The 18,117-nt window shown below is 38.7% G+C and overlaps 2 protein-coding genes and 2 pseudogenes across 2 annotated transcripts; 1 reads left to right on the top strand and 3 right to left on the bottom strand.

Annotated features, from left to right (window-relative positions):
* The first annotated feature begins 669 nt into the window (after nt 1-669).
* LOC125206130 (polygalacturonase-like) lies at nt 670-2,804 on the top strand. The gene is made up of 4 exons (XM_048105423.1): nt 670-1,095; nt 1,715-2,004; nt 2,269-2,494; nt 2,577-2,804. The coding sequence occupies exons 1-4, from the start codon at nt 670-672 to the stop codon at nt 2,802-2,804; spliced, it is 1,170 nt and encodes a 389-aa protein (XP_047961380.1).
* Nucleotides 2,805-3,795: 991 nt separating this feature from the next.
* LOC125207869 lies at nt 3,796-7,277 on the bottom strand (annotated as a pseudogene).
* Nucleotides 7,278-9,774: 2,497 nt separating this feature from the next.
* On the bottom strand, nt 9,775-12,924 carry LOC125206129 (annotated as a pseudogene).
* A 2,988-nt stretch (nt 12,925-15,912) lies between these two features.
* On the bottom strand, nt 15,913-17,625 carry LOC125203195 (pelargonidin 3-O-(6-caffeoylglucoside) 5-O-(6-O-malonylglucoside) 4'''-malonyltransferase). Its single transcript, XM_048101501.1, has 2 exons — nt 16,934-17,625; nt 15,913-16,698 (listed from the first exon to the last, which is right to left on the bottom strand). Exons 1-2 carry the CDS (start codon nt 17,607-17,609, stop codon nt 16,118-16,120), a joined length of 1,257 nt encoding a protein of 418 aa, XP_047957458.1. The 5' UTR covers nt 17,610-17,625; the 3' UTR covers nt 15,913-16,117.
* Nucleotides 17,626-18,117: the final 492 nt, after the last annotated feature.

The following is an 18,117-nucleotide window of genomic DNA, read 5'->3' as shown; positions in this document are numbered from 1 at the left end:
TACAGTAAGTGACCCAAATCTTCAAACATAAATAGTACTCCTCCTTTCGTACAAAGCCTTATTTCTGATAACTCAAATAGTCAAATATATTGGTTTATTTCTATTATTAATGATAGTACTAATATTTTGAATGATTATGGAATTTTTACTCCTCGTTAGTCGTTTCCAAAATTAAAATTTATCAAATTAATTAAGAACTTTATCATTCAATAACTTTCTAATTAATCCTTGTGACAAATCCATTTATTCGATATAATTCTGGTTTTATCTTCCTGCCCCAATTCTGTACAAACTACTTATGTTCAATATACATAAAATAACATAAGAAGTATATACGATCTGCACATTTAATGAGTTACAATTAAGTATATACGTTACAAATTATCATTCTAGCTATATGACCAAAAGATTCTTGAGTGAGCCAATTATATGGGTTAGGAGTATCATATGCTATTTCAGAGTAAGATCCTTTCTCTAACAAACTAACATAATTATCCGTTATCACATTTATAAAAAAGTTATTCGTATTAATTAGCCGCTAGACAATAAGATACATGCTAATTATAGTCTCAACACACACCCTACTATATAAATTACAGCAACACCACTCTATTTTTTTCAACAGAATCAAACTAATCTGTTCCTCCTCACACACTAAAAACCCTAATTATGCTTAAATTGTCTCACACAATTGTTCTTGCACTGATTGCAACATTGCATACGTGCAATGCGGCATTCTATAACGTGGTAAATTTTGGAGCGAAGGGCGATGGGGTGACGGACTCGTCATCGGCCTTCCTCAAGGCTTGGGCGGCTCCCTGCAGCTCGGTTGAGCAATCCACCATGTACGTCCCTAAGGGGACGTTCTTGGTGAACTCGATAGTGTTTGGCGGAGCTTGCAAGAGTAAAATGCAGCTCCAAATAATTGGAGCTCTTGTAGCTCCATATGATTACAAGTCTTTCCTCTCTGATCAAGCTTGGATAAGATTCGAATATGTGAATGGATTATCAGTTGTTGGCGGCGATATTGATGCAAGAGGCACAAGTTATTGGGCATGTAAAAGAAGTGGAGCCAATTGCCCCTTTGGAGCAAGGGTAAACTCGACTTTTTATCCTTTTTGACATATTGTTTGAGTATGATTTTCATTTCTTAAATCTACGATTTGTGTATTGTGATATGAGAATCATTTCCTTTTTTTTGAAAATGGTTGTTTCCAATTCCCTTTTTGAGAGTCACGATATTTAAGTCATTTTGCATTTAACATTCTCCATTTATTTTTACAATAGATGATAAATACATATTCATCACACTAAGTCATTTACTCACATTTTATTATTATACTCATATACAAAAATAGACACAAATTTTCCAACTATACTAGAATCATTTCTTTTTTAAAATGGTTGTTTTCAATTCCCTTTTAAGAGTCAGATTTACCTTTTAAGTCATTCTGCAATTAAGATTCTCCATTTATTTTAACTATAAATATTAAATAGATATTCATCATAGTAATTCATTCTACTCACATTTTATTATTATAATTATGCAAAAATGAGATACAAATTTCACTAATTTAAGTTTCAACTCAAGGGTTTGGTTATTAGTTGTACTTTTTTCTCTTTTAAGCGCCGAAAATGTTTTATACAATTATCACTTACAAATTTTCTTATTATTATCAAATAAAGTTGGTAATGTATTTCATGGTGATTGCAGTCGTTCTCGTTCCAAAGTTGCAACGATGTGGAAATCAATGGTTTGACATCACATAACAGCCACGCAGTCCATGTTTTTATTAATGGATGCAACAACATGATAATTCAATATTTGACAATTGTGGCTCCCGGTGATAGCCCCAACACCGATGGCATCCACATTGGGAATTCGAATAATATTAGTGTCAGCCATGCTAATATTGCCACCGGCGACGACTGTATCTCCATTGGCCCCGGCACCACCCAAATGTACATGGACAACATTGTTTGCGGCCCTGGCCATGGCATTAGGTATGTACGGATGTCTTAAATTGTATGTTTATCTCAAATTCAACTTGATTATTAAACACAAATGGACATTTAATCATTGCTTAGGGCTTCTAATAGTAGGGTTTAAACACGAATCCTTTAGGGTTTCGTCTAATAGGGTTTAAGCATGAGTCATTTAGGGTTTCGTCTAAAATAAGGGTTTAAACATTTGATTACTTTTTAGAGCTTCTAATAGTGAGGTTTGAATTTGATGAATAATGTTTGAAATTTCAAAATGATTATCAGCATTGGAAGTATGGGAGGCAATCCAGACGAAGGCGGAGTGGAACACATTGTCGTAAACAACTCTATCTTCACAGGAACAGAAAACGGAGTTCGGATTAAAACATGGGCTAAACCATTCAATGGATACGCAAGAGACATCAAGTTTGAAAATTTGCAAATGCAAAATGTTTCCAACCCTATAATCATTGATCAAGAGTATTGCCCAGAGAAGAATTGTCCAAATGGGGTATAAATTCTTGCATGATTAATTAGTTACTCCTTCTAGTATTTATGAAATATCCATAAACGTGATTGTTCATCTTTTGCAGAACTCTGGGGTGAAACTAAGCGACGTTTCATTCTACAACATCACAGGCACATCATGGACTCAAGACGCGTTGGTGTTGATTTGCAGTTGGACGAAGCCGTGTGAACGTATATATCTGCAAGATATTCATCTAAATTACATCAATACATTTTCTAACCAACAGCATGCAGCTTCACATTGTGAAAATGCAGGAGTCATTTCGAATGGTGTTGTAATTCCAAATTGCTAAAGATTTCTTACTTGTCGTTATTTTCTTTCATAATAATAGTCTAATACAAGCACGAGTCATTAGGAATGGTATTAGTAGCTATGTTTCTCCTAGCTCTACTTGATGTTTGGTATATAAATTAAATTATCTTTTGTCCGTGTTAGTTTTCTGGCACATATCATTTTCTATGTTTTGATGTGTTAAATTAACCAACCAAGTTGGTAGGTTGGTTGATAATGACTTAAATTATCTTATTGTCCTCAAATTTTCATCATTCCATTTTAATTTAGATTTAATAAAGGTATTTTGGTGGACTTACAATTCAAACAAAAATACAATTTAATATACCAAATATGGTGCTTAAATATTTATTCATATAAAACTAAATGATTTCTCATTTGGTAACTGACATGGTAAATCCCAACTCGACTACCAAACGGGGTTTAGAGAGTTATATCAGGTTATACAAGTCAAGATTAATAACTACTTATTTGATAATTAAAAACCTACAATTTTGCCTATGAGTCCAATCCTTAAAATATTCCTAAATAATAATATGAAAATTCACTAACTGAAAGAAAGACTTCTGAAGTGATTTTTCAAGGCCTTCAGATGACCGAGTTCGTGCGAAGCCAAAACGTAACAAAGAGACATAAACTGATCCAATTAAATTTATCGCACCCCAAATTCTAAAAATTATGAATCTGCCAAAAGATGAATTTTAGGTGACATAAGTGGAGCAGCGATGCATTCAATAGTAGTGAATAGTGCAATTTAATGTTTTTAATTGGGGAGGGGCTAGCGTAGGGTGTAGGGTTGCCTATATGGAACACGTAAAATTTTAGTCCAAAAATGACTGCAAATTTTTTTTTGAGGCCTGTATATGCAAGTCTTAAAAATTCATCAACTTTATATTTATGTTTAGATAAGTACTTTTACTAATTAAAATACAATTCTTTTAGGGTTGAAAATTAAAAGGATCCAAATATTTAAAAATTGTCCGAATCCATTATTTTTACCAAAATATCACCACGCTTTCCTTGATATATTACTGAATCTAAACACATTAAAGAATATCCATTTCTACAAATATGTACCTTCCTGTTAGCCTTGTGGCTTCTTGTGTTTAATCTATCCGAGTGGAATGGAGCGGTGCCGGAGAGTCACACGGTGGGTTTTGACGTCGGTCGAGCAACTGCCTTGTACTGTCACCAACAAGGTGAGCTCCTTGTCCTTGCCGTCTTCAGCCCACCAGCTTTGTGCAGCTCCCCCTGTCAACTCCTCCAACTTGTGCAACTCCTCGTGGTGCACCGATACGTCCGCCTCTTGCTCCGGCTTGATCAAGCCGGCCGCTGGTGCCACCTGTTGTGGGATAGTTAGCATTGTACCTCATTTGTTCTATTAGTTTTGAAAAATTATATAGTAATAAATAGTTAAAGCAGAAAAAGAGTAAAAGTAAACATTTTTCTCTTATTTTACAAAACGAGTGCGAATTAAGAAGTGGAGATTTACGTGGAGCCAACGTGGGAAACCGAATGAGCCACGTGGACGGCAGTTGGGGTCCGCATTGGCGCATAGTCCTAGACACGCGATTTTGAAAAAGACGCAGTGTTCGGGACTTGGATTGGTGATCTTGAAGCAGAATGTGTCCTGGTTCTGGAGCTCGATGGTGTCGGTGCTGACCGACGTATCAGGGACGAAACGCAGCTCCTCGATGCTCGACCTGATCTCCTCGTTGGTCATGAGGATCTTGGCAAACTCCTGCCTCCTAACTGCTTTATCGACATGAGCAATGTCGACGTTGAGCTTGCAACGGACGGGCTTGTGATCGCTCTCAACCACGTCCATACAAGCGTCGTACCTTGAACGCAACATCCAAACATCACTACCATTTAAGCAACAACAAGAAGTAGTGTTTAAGAGAAACAAGCCTTACTGGGATATGGAGGCGATCACGGGGCAATCTAAGCTGCATTCTTTCGTCGTCGTACCATCTTTGTTATCCCGATACAGAACTCTATCACACCAAGCCGGGATGCGTTTCTTCTCACCCGAGTCATAACCTGAAACGTATACCGTTAGACCAGCATATCCTCGGACCTCGTGTCGGATTAGACAATCACATAAGGCGTTGAATTTACCTCCTAAACCCGGTTTTCCTATCTCGAACTTGTAGGTGGGAGGAAACATAAGGATGGCCTCCCGCATCCCTTGGAAGACTTTTCCAGCCTTCATCTCTGCGCGTAGCTGATCTTTCTGGCGAAGCCAATCAAAGCTTCGCTGCGAAACCAAGTCCCGAGCTTCATCATAGCTTATGCCGAATAGGCGATAATTCAAATCGCCATTAAAGATGACCATATCAGCTTCAGCAAGATCAGGCCTGGCCTCTTCAGGACTAGTAGGTGTTGTTTGCTGGAGAAAAACACACAACTTCACCCAAACCAAAACTTAACAAAATCAAACAAACTAAAAAACTAAACCATACATTTGAGTTCTTGACAGCCTGATTAGCCGACGAAACACCAGCTGCGAAAATGAGGAGCCACGGAAAGCCAAACGAATAAAGCAGCCAAAATAAATATACACAGAGAAGAAGAGAGCAAGACAAGTAGAGGCATCGCACCATACCAGCGGTTTGCGTAGACCGACCGAAAGTCATTGTTCGGAAAATATGATCGAAATCAGCATTCCGTTTGTTTACTGCTTCTAAATGTGCAGCTAAATGACAATTTACAAAACATATCAGCTGATCATACACTCTCAACCTCAATCCTACACCTCCCTGCAAGTGTAGAGACGACATAAATTACCATTTCGATGTCAAGGGACGACTAGAGCGGCGCACCTTATTTCCTATAGCTCGCCCTAGACCACATGCCACCGCAGCAACATCCAAGTCCCCGACATGGGGCCTCACCGTTTTTCTTACCCTGAAACGAAGAACGATGTCACCCAAAAATTTTTCCCTAATCATATAGAATCAATAAATTAAATGCCCTTAAGAGTATGAAAGCTATACCAAACCGCTATCAGCAAGGCAGCCAACTGCCTTGACCACACGTTCGAAGACAGTTCTTTCGTTTAAAGCCTTGCCGATATTATCTAGCCACCATTGCCCCACAGCGCTCCCTTCTAGTCCTACCTAAAAAAAAGCAAACTCAATTGTCAAATTCTAATTTAAAAAATCATCGAAATCACACACTTGATGTACTTAGAGGTGTACCGTTTCTCTCGCTGCAGACATGGCAAGAAAACCAGCACCCATCTCCACCTCTTGCAGGCCGACAACTACAATATCAACGTCGGAGACTGCTGAAGATCCCAGCCAGGACTTGAGGGCCGTTTCAGAAGCTCTTCCTTGGCTAACGTTCCATGTTGCAATCATAATGGTCGCTTTGTCCTGCCTTGTATACATATCTGCTCGTTCCGATAGTTCTTGGCGCAACGTGCTATCGATGGTAGCAGGGGAGGATATGTTCCACCCCCGAACACCACCGTGTGTGGCTAAACTAAAAAGATGTCCGTGGCCAACGACTAGTTTTATAACAGGCTCGTTGTGGGCAACCCAGCCGGCTACTAGTTCCCTTCGAGGTCTAGTATCTGGATGTTCCTCGTTGCGTATCCAACCCATATCCTCGAACCGTGAGAGCAGAAGCTTGCACAGCAGCAGGGTGCGAGTGAAATCCTGCATACGGTTCCCATTCCCGTCCCAAAGGATTATCAATCCATTCGAACAACCCGTCCAAATCACACCATCTGCAGCAATCATCATTGCTTCTATCTTCTTTGTGTCTTCGACTAAAGCTCCCGCCCCCTTTGCTACTCTACGAACAGCATCCGCAGCGCCTATCAGAGCATTGAGCGACCTCTGCAGGAAGCCCTGTGGTTTATCCTTTTTCCCTTGGAGACGGACTTCGCATTATCCCCGTCTTCAACTGGCTGGTCTTGAGATGGATTGTCTACGCGATTCTCAATCTGACCCTCTAGGTTGAACACTTTAAGAAGCTCCCTCGTCCGAGCGTTCCTGTTTAATACAAACGATCAGACTTTTGGATTTTCTCGAGCCAGATGAATTCGAGAGAGAGCAGGTACCATAGTGAAAAGGTTTGAGAGGCTGCAGCCCAAACCTTGGCTCGAACATTGTCAGATAACAGATATTTCACATCCGAAGAGGGCATGTTGCATACGCCGTTAGTGGTGACTTCAGCTCTCAAATCGATAATTGATCTCTCGATCAGCACAGCAGCCATCCGCCTTTCCTCCTGCGTTAGTCCAAGCGATTTTTCTAGAGCTTCCCATGGCCAGATCCTTATATTCCCACCCTCTGCACCCGTCCATATGTCACCTTCACATACAAGCCCAGAGATCATAAGAAACGGAACACATGTATAAACAACAAATAGAGAAAGATTAAAGAAAGGGGTTACCGTAGAAAGACATTGTCATGGAAAGAACAGGAGTTTTGTGTGCTTGCCAAGACAAGCCTTCTTTGAAGGTGTTGCCATCAGTGAACTGCTGGTCCATCTTCCAGGAAGAACCTTACCGTCTTTGTGTCCGCTCCAAACCATCTTACTTGCTTCGTCAATCATCAAGCAGAGTGTTTGAGACATGCTTGCTGACTCGTGAAACATGGCGGCCTCCTCGTCTCCCCTTGGTAACCTTCGCCCAGCTGTCTCCGTTACACTCCCGGCTCGAATGTGTCCGAATATTTCCACACTCTTACACCAGTTTCCTGCCCTCCCCACAGCTGTGTGTCTGTGCTAGCAATCGTCTTTATTAATTTTCCACCCTGTTGAAGTCCACAAACTTCTAGATTCTTTTACACTTAATAGACTTGTTATAAAGACAAGTACACAATGACAAACTACATAACATTTTGCTATCACAAATTTGATTTCTTTGTTAAGAAACTTCCAAACAAACAAAATTCTGAAATCCACACACCTTGTATCTTCTATTTACCAAAGCACAGTAGCTAATTCAATTGTGAATACAAACATACAACCCTACTCCACAAGTGATCAACTTTCCATTTTGAATTGTCCCACCACAAATGATCAATTTCTTTTTTAGCTAAAAACAAAACTTCAACACCTATCTTACTTTATTACTTTATTCTCTCTTTCTTACTTTAATGAATGTATATGTCCCATACTACCGACAACTAGAGACTAATCTCTTGTCCCAAAAGTCAGGACACTAAGCGGGGCAAGGGTCTTAAGGGATGAGATGTTGAACACTAGGCCAACCATGTTGGTTTTTCAATCTTTTTAACGATATTCTATCTGTCACGAAAAATAACATAGCTCATTTCATAAATGAAAAGTTTCCACTATGCTTTATCTACATTTTTCTCAATCTCTTACTTTATCAATTTCTATTAAAACTCTAGGTGTACTCTCCAATTTGTCCAACTTTCTTTTCATCTCAACATCCATATTAAAAAATTTAATTAAAATCAATATTTTGACACAATTGGACAATGGATAATTAAAATATCCAACCTGAGATTCCCTCAAAGGGTGAGGCCTAATCTCGATACACGGCGGGCGGGTGGGGTGCATCGCGGCTCTAATAGGGGCCTGAACACCCCGACGCCGCCGCCGCTGCCAATGAACTCGGGCAGCGGCTCGTTGGGCAGCATCTGAGCGTCTTCGCTGGCGTCGGCGCCATCACCCGTCTCCATCATGTGGTTGACGGGATAGCGGTACAAGTCTTCCTCGTCAGAGGCGCCGATGACGTCGGCGCCGTCGAGGCTGTGGTTGCGGGGGTGGTGGCTGCCGCTCGTCTTGGGCAGCTGCTGGCTGTAGAACTTGGATTTCGGGCGCGGAGGCGACTGGGATACCTCATCTACCGCCTTGGCGTCGGGATCTTTGGGTGGATCGTCCATTTTTGTTTTGCTTTTTTCTCAAGAATTTTCAATTTTAGTGTTTTGATCAAAGTTGGGAGATGGGAATTGAAAATTGGGAGGGAGAGTGAATGTCGGATGCAGAAAGAAAATGTCAGATTGTGATCACAGAGAAACTAAAATAGAGGGACAAGTTTTTCGCGGTTTCAAAGAATTCATAATATTTACAACGAACTTATAGGAGTAAGTATAGGTTAAAACCAGATATTGATCAATTAAATAGAAACATTTTGGCATGAATAGTAATATATAATTAATAAAATAAATGTTAGTAGAAAGTAGACTTTTTTTATAGTGAAATGACATTAATTGTAAATAAATTAATTTGCAATGATAATATGTTGTTTAATTATTTGAAAATTTCTGAATTCGATGGGGTGGCTTTGGCAATATGGAAAGACTTCAGATTGTAATATCCAATTTTATACTGTGTGAAGTAGCAAATTTTCATGTTACTAGAATTTAGAAATATTAGTTTAGTAGCCTTACAAAGGAAAATATTATATCCATGCCAATTGGAATGCACTTGCAATTTAAATGGAAAAATGTATGGCATATTGTTAAAGGTGGAAGAAAACACAATTTTTATATGCATCAAATTAGTTAGGGAAGAAGAAGAGAAAAAAAGAGAAGATTTTTATAATATACTTACACCCTTCATCCTAAAAGAATATACACTTTGGGTTTTAAAGCGGATTTTAATGCAAAATTGGTAAAGTTATAGAGATGTAGAGAGAAAAGTAATTAAAGTATTGTTAGTGGAAAATGAATCACATTCACACCTCATAAGAGAAAAAGGAGTTTTCAAATTTTATTAAATCGCATACTTGTGGGCAATTAAAAAGAAAATAGAGCATATTCCCATTTTAGATTTTTTCGGTATGCCCGAAAATGCCCTTCATGACAAACATGTGAAAACGTCTTTTTTGGGCAAATATTAGGACCAGGTATCAAAAATGTTGTATAAAAAAATTGACTATTTTTATCGAAAGTAAAAAATCGAGATGCAATTTTTTATGTTCATTCCATTCTCATAAATCAAAGTATAGCTCATCAATGAATAACCGTTTATTTGCCTCCTTTTCATTGCCGAGACAAAGGAAACAAGATAGACAAGCATCCCAACTTGTCAACATGTCCCTGTGTTTTTCTGCAGAATATGATGAAACCCTTCTCCTTCTCCATCTTCCTAGCTTCGTGTCCCTGCCATGCGTTCAAGAACGATCGATGTTAGAAATATGATGTTTTCGATCACAAGACTTGTCCACATTCACATGAAATCAATCTACCTTTTGACGAGGAATAGCCAACTCGTTGTCTGAAACACACGTTGCTTCGAAACCAACAGGATGCAGCACCTCTTCATAACTGTGTAGATAAACGAAATCATGAAAACCACACCAGACAAGTTCAAAGCTGAAGTGTAGGGAAAAACAAGTGGAAATTACTCGGAAACTGATACGTTAAACGGAGGACCACCCTCACGATCATCGATCTGACAAAAAAAATAGCATGCAAACGATATAAGTGCTTCAAATAAATACGTACGCAAGTTTTTTCCGTTATTAGTATTTATAATTCAAGTATGCAGTATATATATTTTGACTAACCAGATTGATTAGTGTTATGAGCTCCCCATCTGGTTTGAGAAGCTGGGACATTTTCTTGGCCCACGACGATCTTAGCTCGGGTTCAATGGCACAAAAAACCTGTAGAGGTCGATTTAATGAAAATGCAGCATGAATGCATGTCATGTCCCTAGGGCAGGAAACTTACTTGTAATCAAATATGAGATCGAACAACTGAGCCGGACACCATGTGAAGAAGTCACCCTTTAAGAAAGTACAGTGCTCTGCCTTTGCTGAACCAGACTTCAACTACAATGTAATGCAACCATCATAACTACTGTGGATTACACACAAGAACCTCGATGCAAAATATTGTACAAATTCGATACATTGATCAAGTGATATAGGCACACAAAAGTTCGTTTACACCGATATCAAAATAGGGCGTTGCGAAGTCTTTTTGTATAACATTTCATCACATCTACAAGGAAAGTTGCAAACTTTTTTATAAAATCATCTCTTACTTTCATTGCTTTCTTAATGGCAATGCCTGATATGTCCAGACCTACAACATGGCGCTCGGCACTGGCCATCTCCACCACATCGTAAAATATTGCATATACACTTAAATTTTTACTTTCAGTAATAAATATCAATTAGATTTATTAAACAAGTGATATGCTTCAGTTATATTTATTAAATAATAATAGTAATATTTCTATTTTCACAACAAAATTTATGAAATATTACCAGTAAAATGAATGGCGGAATACCGTAGGACATAAAGAACGAGAAATGGAAAAAATTCAAGATATATAAATAAAATAATGTATATATTTAAGTAATTTATATATGGGTCATATTCTAATGCTTATAGCACCTAATCTAAAATCAAGACCTAATTTCCACCTTTAGATTTTAAAATGAGTGGATGAGATTAAATCTTACAATTTCAATAAATAGTAGACAAAATATCAACAAAAGGGTAATATCATCATTATGTTATCATATGATAATTTTCGTAATGTTTTTTTATATTAACATAGTGTATTACAAATATCAACAATATGACATAAGAATATCAACACTAGTACAAGGAAATATCAACTCATATTTATTGAAATTTTTACATTGTTTTATTGAGATTTTTTATGTATTTGTTGATAAAAATCGTTATCAACATTTCGAAAACTAAAATAAAAAATATTAAATATCAAATTTCATCATCCGAACATCGTTGGAACATATGCAATTGGGATCTCGTTGGAATCCTTATAAAATTATCTTTAATTTGCTATTTTTGTGAAAAAATCATTTAAATCGAGAGAGTTACGTAAATTTAAAGTTTTAAGATGATTTTAATGAGAGGGAATTGACATTAATACTCTCTAATTTTATTTATTAATTTTATTTATTAATTTTATTTATTAATTTTCTTAATTAAAAATATAATCCATGTGGCATTATTTCAACCCCTAGATCTTCTAATCTAATGGCTAAGATTTAGTCTTAGTTTGGGATTGCTAATTAGTTAGCAATTGATAACTCCCCATTTATATATAAACAAGAAATATAAATAAAATAATTTATATATTTCTTGATAGGGAAAATAGCCATTTAAATAATCAAGTTTTGTCAAAATCGATCTATCTCACAAAGTTAGAAATCCGATAATTAAGTTACAAAGTTTTTTTTTGTAGTTTACCCCATGAGTCAAATTTTAGATAGTATCTTTGTTGACATAGATTGAAATTTCAAGATGGATTTCAATGTAGAGATGCAAGTATTCCACCTAAAATTAGACCCATGGGATAAACTAGAAAACTAAACTTCGTGATTTAATTAGTGGAATTTAAGCTTTTGGAATAGATCAGATTTTAACCAAATTCGGTGATTTAAATAACTATTTTAATCTTATTTTGTTTGTCCCTTATTAATTGTCTCACTTCACTTTTACTTATTTTGGTAATTGACCTCACAATCTATTAAATCATTTTCCTCATATTATATTATAAAAAGGTATGATCCACCTAGCACTAACTTTTTCAACTCACTTTCCTTTACATTTTTTAAAACTCATGCCGGGTCAACCGATAACGACCCAACCCAATAAGGCCTAACTCGAATCCGATCCGTTAAGGAAATTGTAAATCCGAACACGAACCCGACCGCTACCTTCAAATCCAACACAACCCACACCCGACACGATATAACATGGATTGAAACGACACGATAACGACCGAACCTAATATTACACGATTAAACCTTATTTTTCAACCTAATTTACACGATAAAATTCTTTTTTTACTAATTAGACCTAATTTACAAGAAATAAAAAAATTAAAGTAATATATATTTTTTTAAATAATAATAAAAATAATAATATTATTTCTTAATGGGTTATCTCGTATCCGACTGCATCCAACCCGAAATTATCTAGTTCTTAATGGGTCAACCCGATAAGGACACGCACCCAATAAGGCTTGACCCCAACCCAATAATTTAGTGCGGATTCGTGTCGGATTATCGTGTTGTGTTGAAAATTGTCAGCCCTAGCTTCCACTATGGAGAGGGAGACGATGGCCACTCCCTTCCGCTCCGCCCCAAGGTCGTTGCATCGCCCCAGCCAATATCGGCCCTCATCGGCTTGTCTATCGGCCTCCATTGCGAGATCTTCGGGCCGATGCAGTGGCCGATATCTATTTTTTTAAAAAAAATTAGTTCATCTCATCTACACTATATATACCTTATTCCCCAATTCACATTCATTCCTTTCCAATCTTAATTTTACTTCTCTGAACAAATAAATTCGATGAGTCCACTAATTCCGACGATGGGAACCAGCTTGCCCGGCCAAGGAGGTTAGTTTCCGAACCTCGCTAAGGGAAACTCGCTTGTTATTAATGAAATTTGTTTTTTTACCTTATATTACGTTGTCTTTAATTTACACCAACAATTAAAAGTGAAATATATAAAAATAGTAATGATATAGAAATGAGATGGACTCGAGATAGACTCTGGATGGACTCTCATTGCAGGGAGATAGCTCTGAGATAGGTTTGTTGACGTAGCATGAGAAAATAGAGATAGGCTCTGAAACGCTCCAGAGACAGGCCTCTATTGTGGATGCCCTAACTTATGCAAGATGAACATGTGGAGTAGGACTTGCGTGTCGTGTAGGACTGATCAATGAGCCCAATTAGTGGGATAAGCTTATCTATTTTTAAGAAGAGAACACTTGAGACAACTTAATGAGGACAGATAATGTAGTTATAGTCTAAGCTGAAAATGTCATTGTCTAGAAATCACTTAATTCAGACTGAATTTGTGAAATGGGCTAAGGAACTAACTAAGCACTCAATCAATAAATGTGAGATCGTTTAAGAGACGAAAACATCATTTTATTATCGTCCGAATTTTGTTTTGATTTTTGTGTTTTCCCCATTGTTTCCTTTTTTTAGTTGCCACGATTTAGGAGCATTCCAATAGCTTGCCCATCGCGCTTAGCCGATTCGCGCTAGCCGGGTTCCGCTAGCCGACCACGCAATCGCTTAACGCCGAATCGGCGAGAAATTAGGTGAGCGTACGCCAATTTCTAGGCGCGGCCGATGCGCTGCCGCCATTGTGGCCGGCGATCGCGAGCGATCAGCCAGTAATTTTTTATTATTATTTTTTTAAAATTTTTGAAACACTATATATTCGTGATTTTCACGTCATTTTCATTTGCACCACTTGTTTTAACGAGTTTTCTCTATCTAAATTTATGTACAAGAGCAACAACGCAAAATGAGTAACGCGGGTGGTAGTAGTTGTGGTAGTGGAGGTAGTGGTGAGGATGCTGAGGAGGAACGGCGAATGAACGAGTCATTGGACGCTCATGAACCGCGAGATAGAGCGGTACATGCAAAGGGCCTTGCAGCCGACGGTACCTCGCCCTCGACCTGTTGTCCACCCCGAACAGCTGATTGATCGGGATCACGTAGCGCACATCGCGGCTATATGACGACTACTTCTCGATAACCCGCGGTTTGGGGCCAACCTATTCATACAGCGTTTTAGAATGCGCAGGGAGTTGTTTATGCGTATCGTTGACGCTTTGAGCAGCCGATATCCTGTTTCGCTCAGGCACGATGCTGGCTGGCAAACCCGGCCACACCCCTACTCAAAAGTGCATGGCGGCAATCGTGCGTTGCCTACAGAGCGCAGCGACATGTGGGATGAGTACCTCCACATCGGTGAGTCGCCTCGGAATGTCCGATGTTTTTCTCGTCGACGTGATTGAAATATTCCGGATCGCACCTTCAAGCCCTACCCCCCAAGATTGTCGGATCGATGCGATGCACGGGGAGCAACATGGATTCCCCGATGTTAGGGCAATAGATTGTATGCATTGGGAGTGGAAGAACTGTCCGACGCTCGGAAGGGGGCCTACACGACCGGCTACAAGGAAAAGAATCTCACGATGATCCTCGAGGCCGTAGCCGATTATCGGTTATGGATTTGGCACGCATATTTTGGGGTAGCGGGTCGAACAACGACCTAAACATCCTCAACTTGTCGCCCTTTTCAACGAGCAAGTGTCGGGCATCGGTCCGCCACGGTCGCTTGTGGCCAACGACAACCGGCATGATATGGGCTACTACTTGGCGGATGGGATATACCCTCGGTGGCCGGTCTTTGTGAAGACGATCAGGCAAACAAGTGATGAAAGGAAGGCCTACTTTGCGGAACGGCAGGAGTCGGCGCGCAAGGACGTGGAGCGCGCATTTGGTGTGCTCCAGTCCCTAACGTACGACGGGTGGTACCTCACGATGTGAAGTCGACCGCATCCAGGCACATGCCGACCATGCGCCAAGTCAGATGCTCATATTCAACTCCAAAAGGATTTAATTGAAGAGTTGTGGGCACGGAAGACTGCACGGCTGATAGTTTTTTTTCTTTATTATGTAATTTTTTTTAATGATAATGTACTTTTTTTTAAAAATGAAATTAATATGTCTCGTAAATTTAATTCCGTAATTTATCGTATATTTAATTCCTCAGAATTTAGTCAAGTTTTTTAATTATTTTTATCACATAAATTTCATGCCTTAGGCTAGTCTATTTACTTAAAATGATGATGTGGCAAGAAATTTTAGTGTTGATGACGGGCAGGAGCAGAGTGGCCGATGCAAAACGTATAAATAGTAACTGATCAACGAGAAGAATTCTGTATATCAAACCCTAGCTTTCAATGAAAACGAAATATTATTATCAAAATTCAACTCCGGCCCAAAACAAAAGCAACGCTATTTATAAGTCATTAAAAACCCTCTGTTCATAAGGAAATAAAAAATTTAAAAATTAAAAATTAAAAATAAAGTTCTATAAAAACAGCAAATGCGCTTTCGCCCCTAAACGATGTCGATGACCAAAATCCATCGTCCATCATCTCGACCAAGTCGTAGAGTTCGATCCTTAAATTATGCTTTCGTATGTACCGTGCCAATTTCAAATCAATCCGACACCGCGCTTTTTGCCCGATTTCTACGCTGGAATCGGCAGATCGGGCTGCCACCTACCATAATTGCAAGATACACATGTTGGAAAAAGAAGGCAGAGAACACAGAATGAGATAATATTTGTAGCCAAAAAACGTATCAGAAGAAGAAGATGACTCAAAATGACTTATTTATTCCACTAAAATGAGGTGCTATTTATAAGACCTCTAAAAACACAAGGTCAAATTATCATAACTGAAAATAGATAACAATAAGGAACACTATCTAAACAGATACTAGCTAAGAAATAGGAATGCTGAACACTAACAAAGACTTATTTCAAAAGTGAATTCATAAAAACGTTATTAAAGTACTATTTTAGGATATAAATAATTTGATCTCCTCATCTTGCTCAAACAAATCCATGTCATCCTCATTCAAGTGCACCCACGCCTCAATCCCATCTCCCTCTTTGCTTCTCATCATTATAGTCTGGTTCCCACGCGGCCGCTGCGGCCCGACGCCGCTCCAAATCGGCTTCCCCCACCCAAAATCCACTTCATAGAATCCAAACTTGCTCCAATCTGTAAAAGAAACCACAAAGGTCTCAGGTTTAAACACCTCTTTTATATTCTTGTTGCGAACATGTATGATGACATCGCGCCCGTCTCGATGCGGATCTAGTATCTCCTTGTATTCGGCAATGCCCTTCCGCACACCGTCCCTGATCAGATCCATGAGCTCCCCTATCCCGAGCTCCTCCTCAGAAGAAGAAACGCGTCGTGTGAATGAGCCAAACGACATGTTCCCACAAGCGTTTTTAGGAGACGACGCGCTGGTCCTCCCCCGCATGTTGATTGGCTGAAACACGACGAAGTCTCTTCTCTTGCCTTGCGTTGCGCGGTCAACACGGATCAAGGCTTTTGTTATGACGGCACAAGCTACACGAACACCAGACACTGCAACAAAAAAAATCGGATAAGGACACTTTTTAATGCTATTAAAGAAGCTAATTTGTGCATCTAATTTTACCACCAACGCTTTATAAAGTGTTTTAGTGTCCCAAAAAAAATTAGAAAGCGTCTTTTTATTAAGATAATTTGTTCTGGACGGTTTATTTTGTGTTTTTAATAATTTTCTAACGCTAGTAATTGCGTCTCAATTTTTGATAGTGAGAAGAGACTATTGTTATACTTCTCTCACTCTTGAGCCTCGTTAAGGCCTTTTGTTCGAACAAAAGCCGCTTCACAGCAATCTTTTGCTCCTTTCCTTGACACTTGTTCGAATCCAGCCCGAATTTTTCATCCTTGTTTGGAAGCAACGTGGCGAGCACGAAAGATGGGATGACCGGGACGACTCCTCCATCCGTTTTACTCACGCTCGACCAAGCAGAAAGGAATGTCTCCAGAGATGACACGTCGAAAACCCTATGAGAAACACTGACTGCGATGGTGGCCCCACCGCACGAGAAACGCGTGACCTGGATCGACAGGAGCGGATCATCAGCACCCTCGTCCAGACCAAAGTATTGCTCTGGACAGAGGTGGATGGTGTCGGTCTTCCCGATCATATCCGTTACTTCAACATCGTCTTGAGCTTCTGCTTCGATAAACTCGGCGCCTTGGTCATTGCAATCCACCATGAGATCGGTCTTGATGTATCTTCCGGCGAGAGGGTAAAAGTGGACTAGGGTTTCGGCGAGTGATTCTTCCAACCGGCCGTTGTCGGGGGCCGATTGGTAGCAGAGAACAACAGCAATGTACTTCTTCACAACATGCTGATCTAGAAAGGAAATGTGGTAGTTCTTGAGGTTTTGAGGAGTTGGGGTCAGTGGTTTGATCAACTTGGTGCTGGTTTTGTTGATCTTCATGTTTAGTAGTGGGGTTGTGATGTGTCATGGTTAATTTTTAGCCTTGTATATATACATATAATATTCTTAACTTTTACTCACTCCAATTGACTATATGATTTGATAACAATGTGTGCCAACCACCATTCTAATAAAGGGACTAGGAATACATGTAAAATGGTTGTTTTTTTAACTGCCACATTAATGATTCATTTTCAATACTTTATACATAAATATGTATAATTTGCAAGAGTAAAAATTTGAGGAAAAAAAAAAAATTTGTTCACATCAAAACATAATATATAAAAAGGGGGTTTTTTCAAAAAATTTTTAAATTTTGTCCTCATTCTAGAATAATAAAATTTTGGAATTAATTTGAATATTTATAAATAACTAATTCATTGTATGCAATGATAAAATTATATCCGGGGAATCTTAAATGCAGCCTTTTAAATTTTTTCTTTATAATTAAGAATTATTAATTGATTAATGAACCTATATAAATTTTAGAGTTATTATATTGAAAGGT

This window comes from Salvia hispanica, chromosome 2 (assembly GCF_023119035.1).
Source record: "Salvia hispanica cultivar TCC Black 2014 chromosome 2, UniMelb_Shisp_WGS_1.0, whole genome shotgun sequence".
NCBI lineage: Eukaryota > Viridiplantae > Streptophyta > Magnoliopsida > Lamiales > Lamiaceae > Salvia > Salvia hispanica.
Note: the sequence above shows the minus strand (reverse complement) of the source record. Positions and strands in the feature narration are given on the sequence as shown.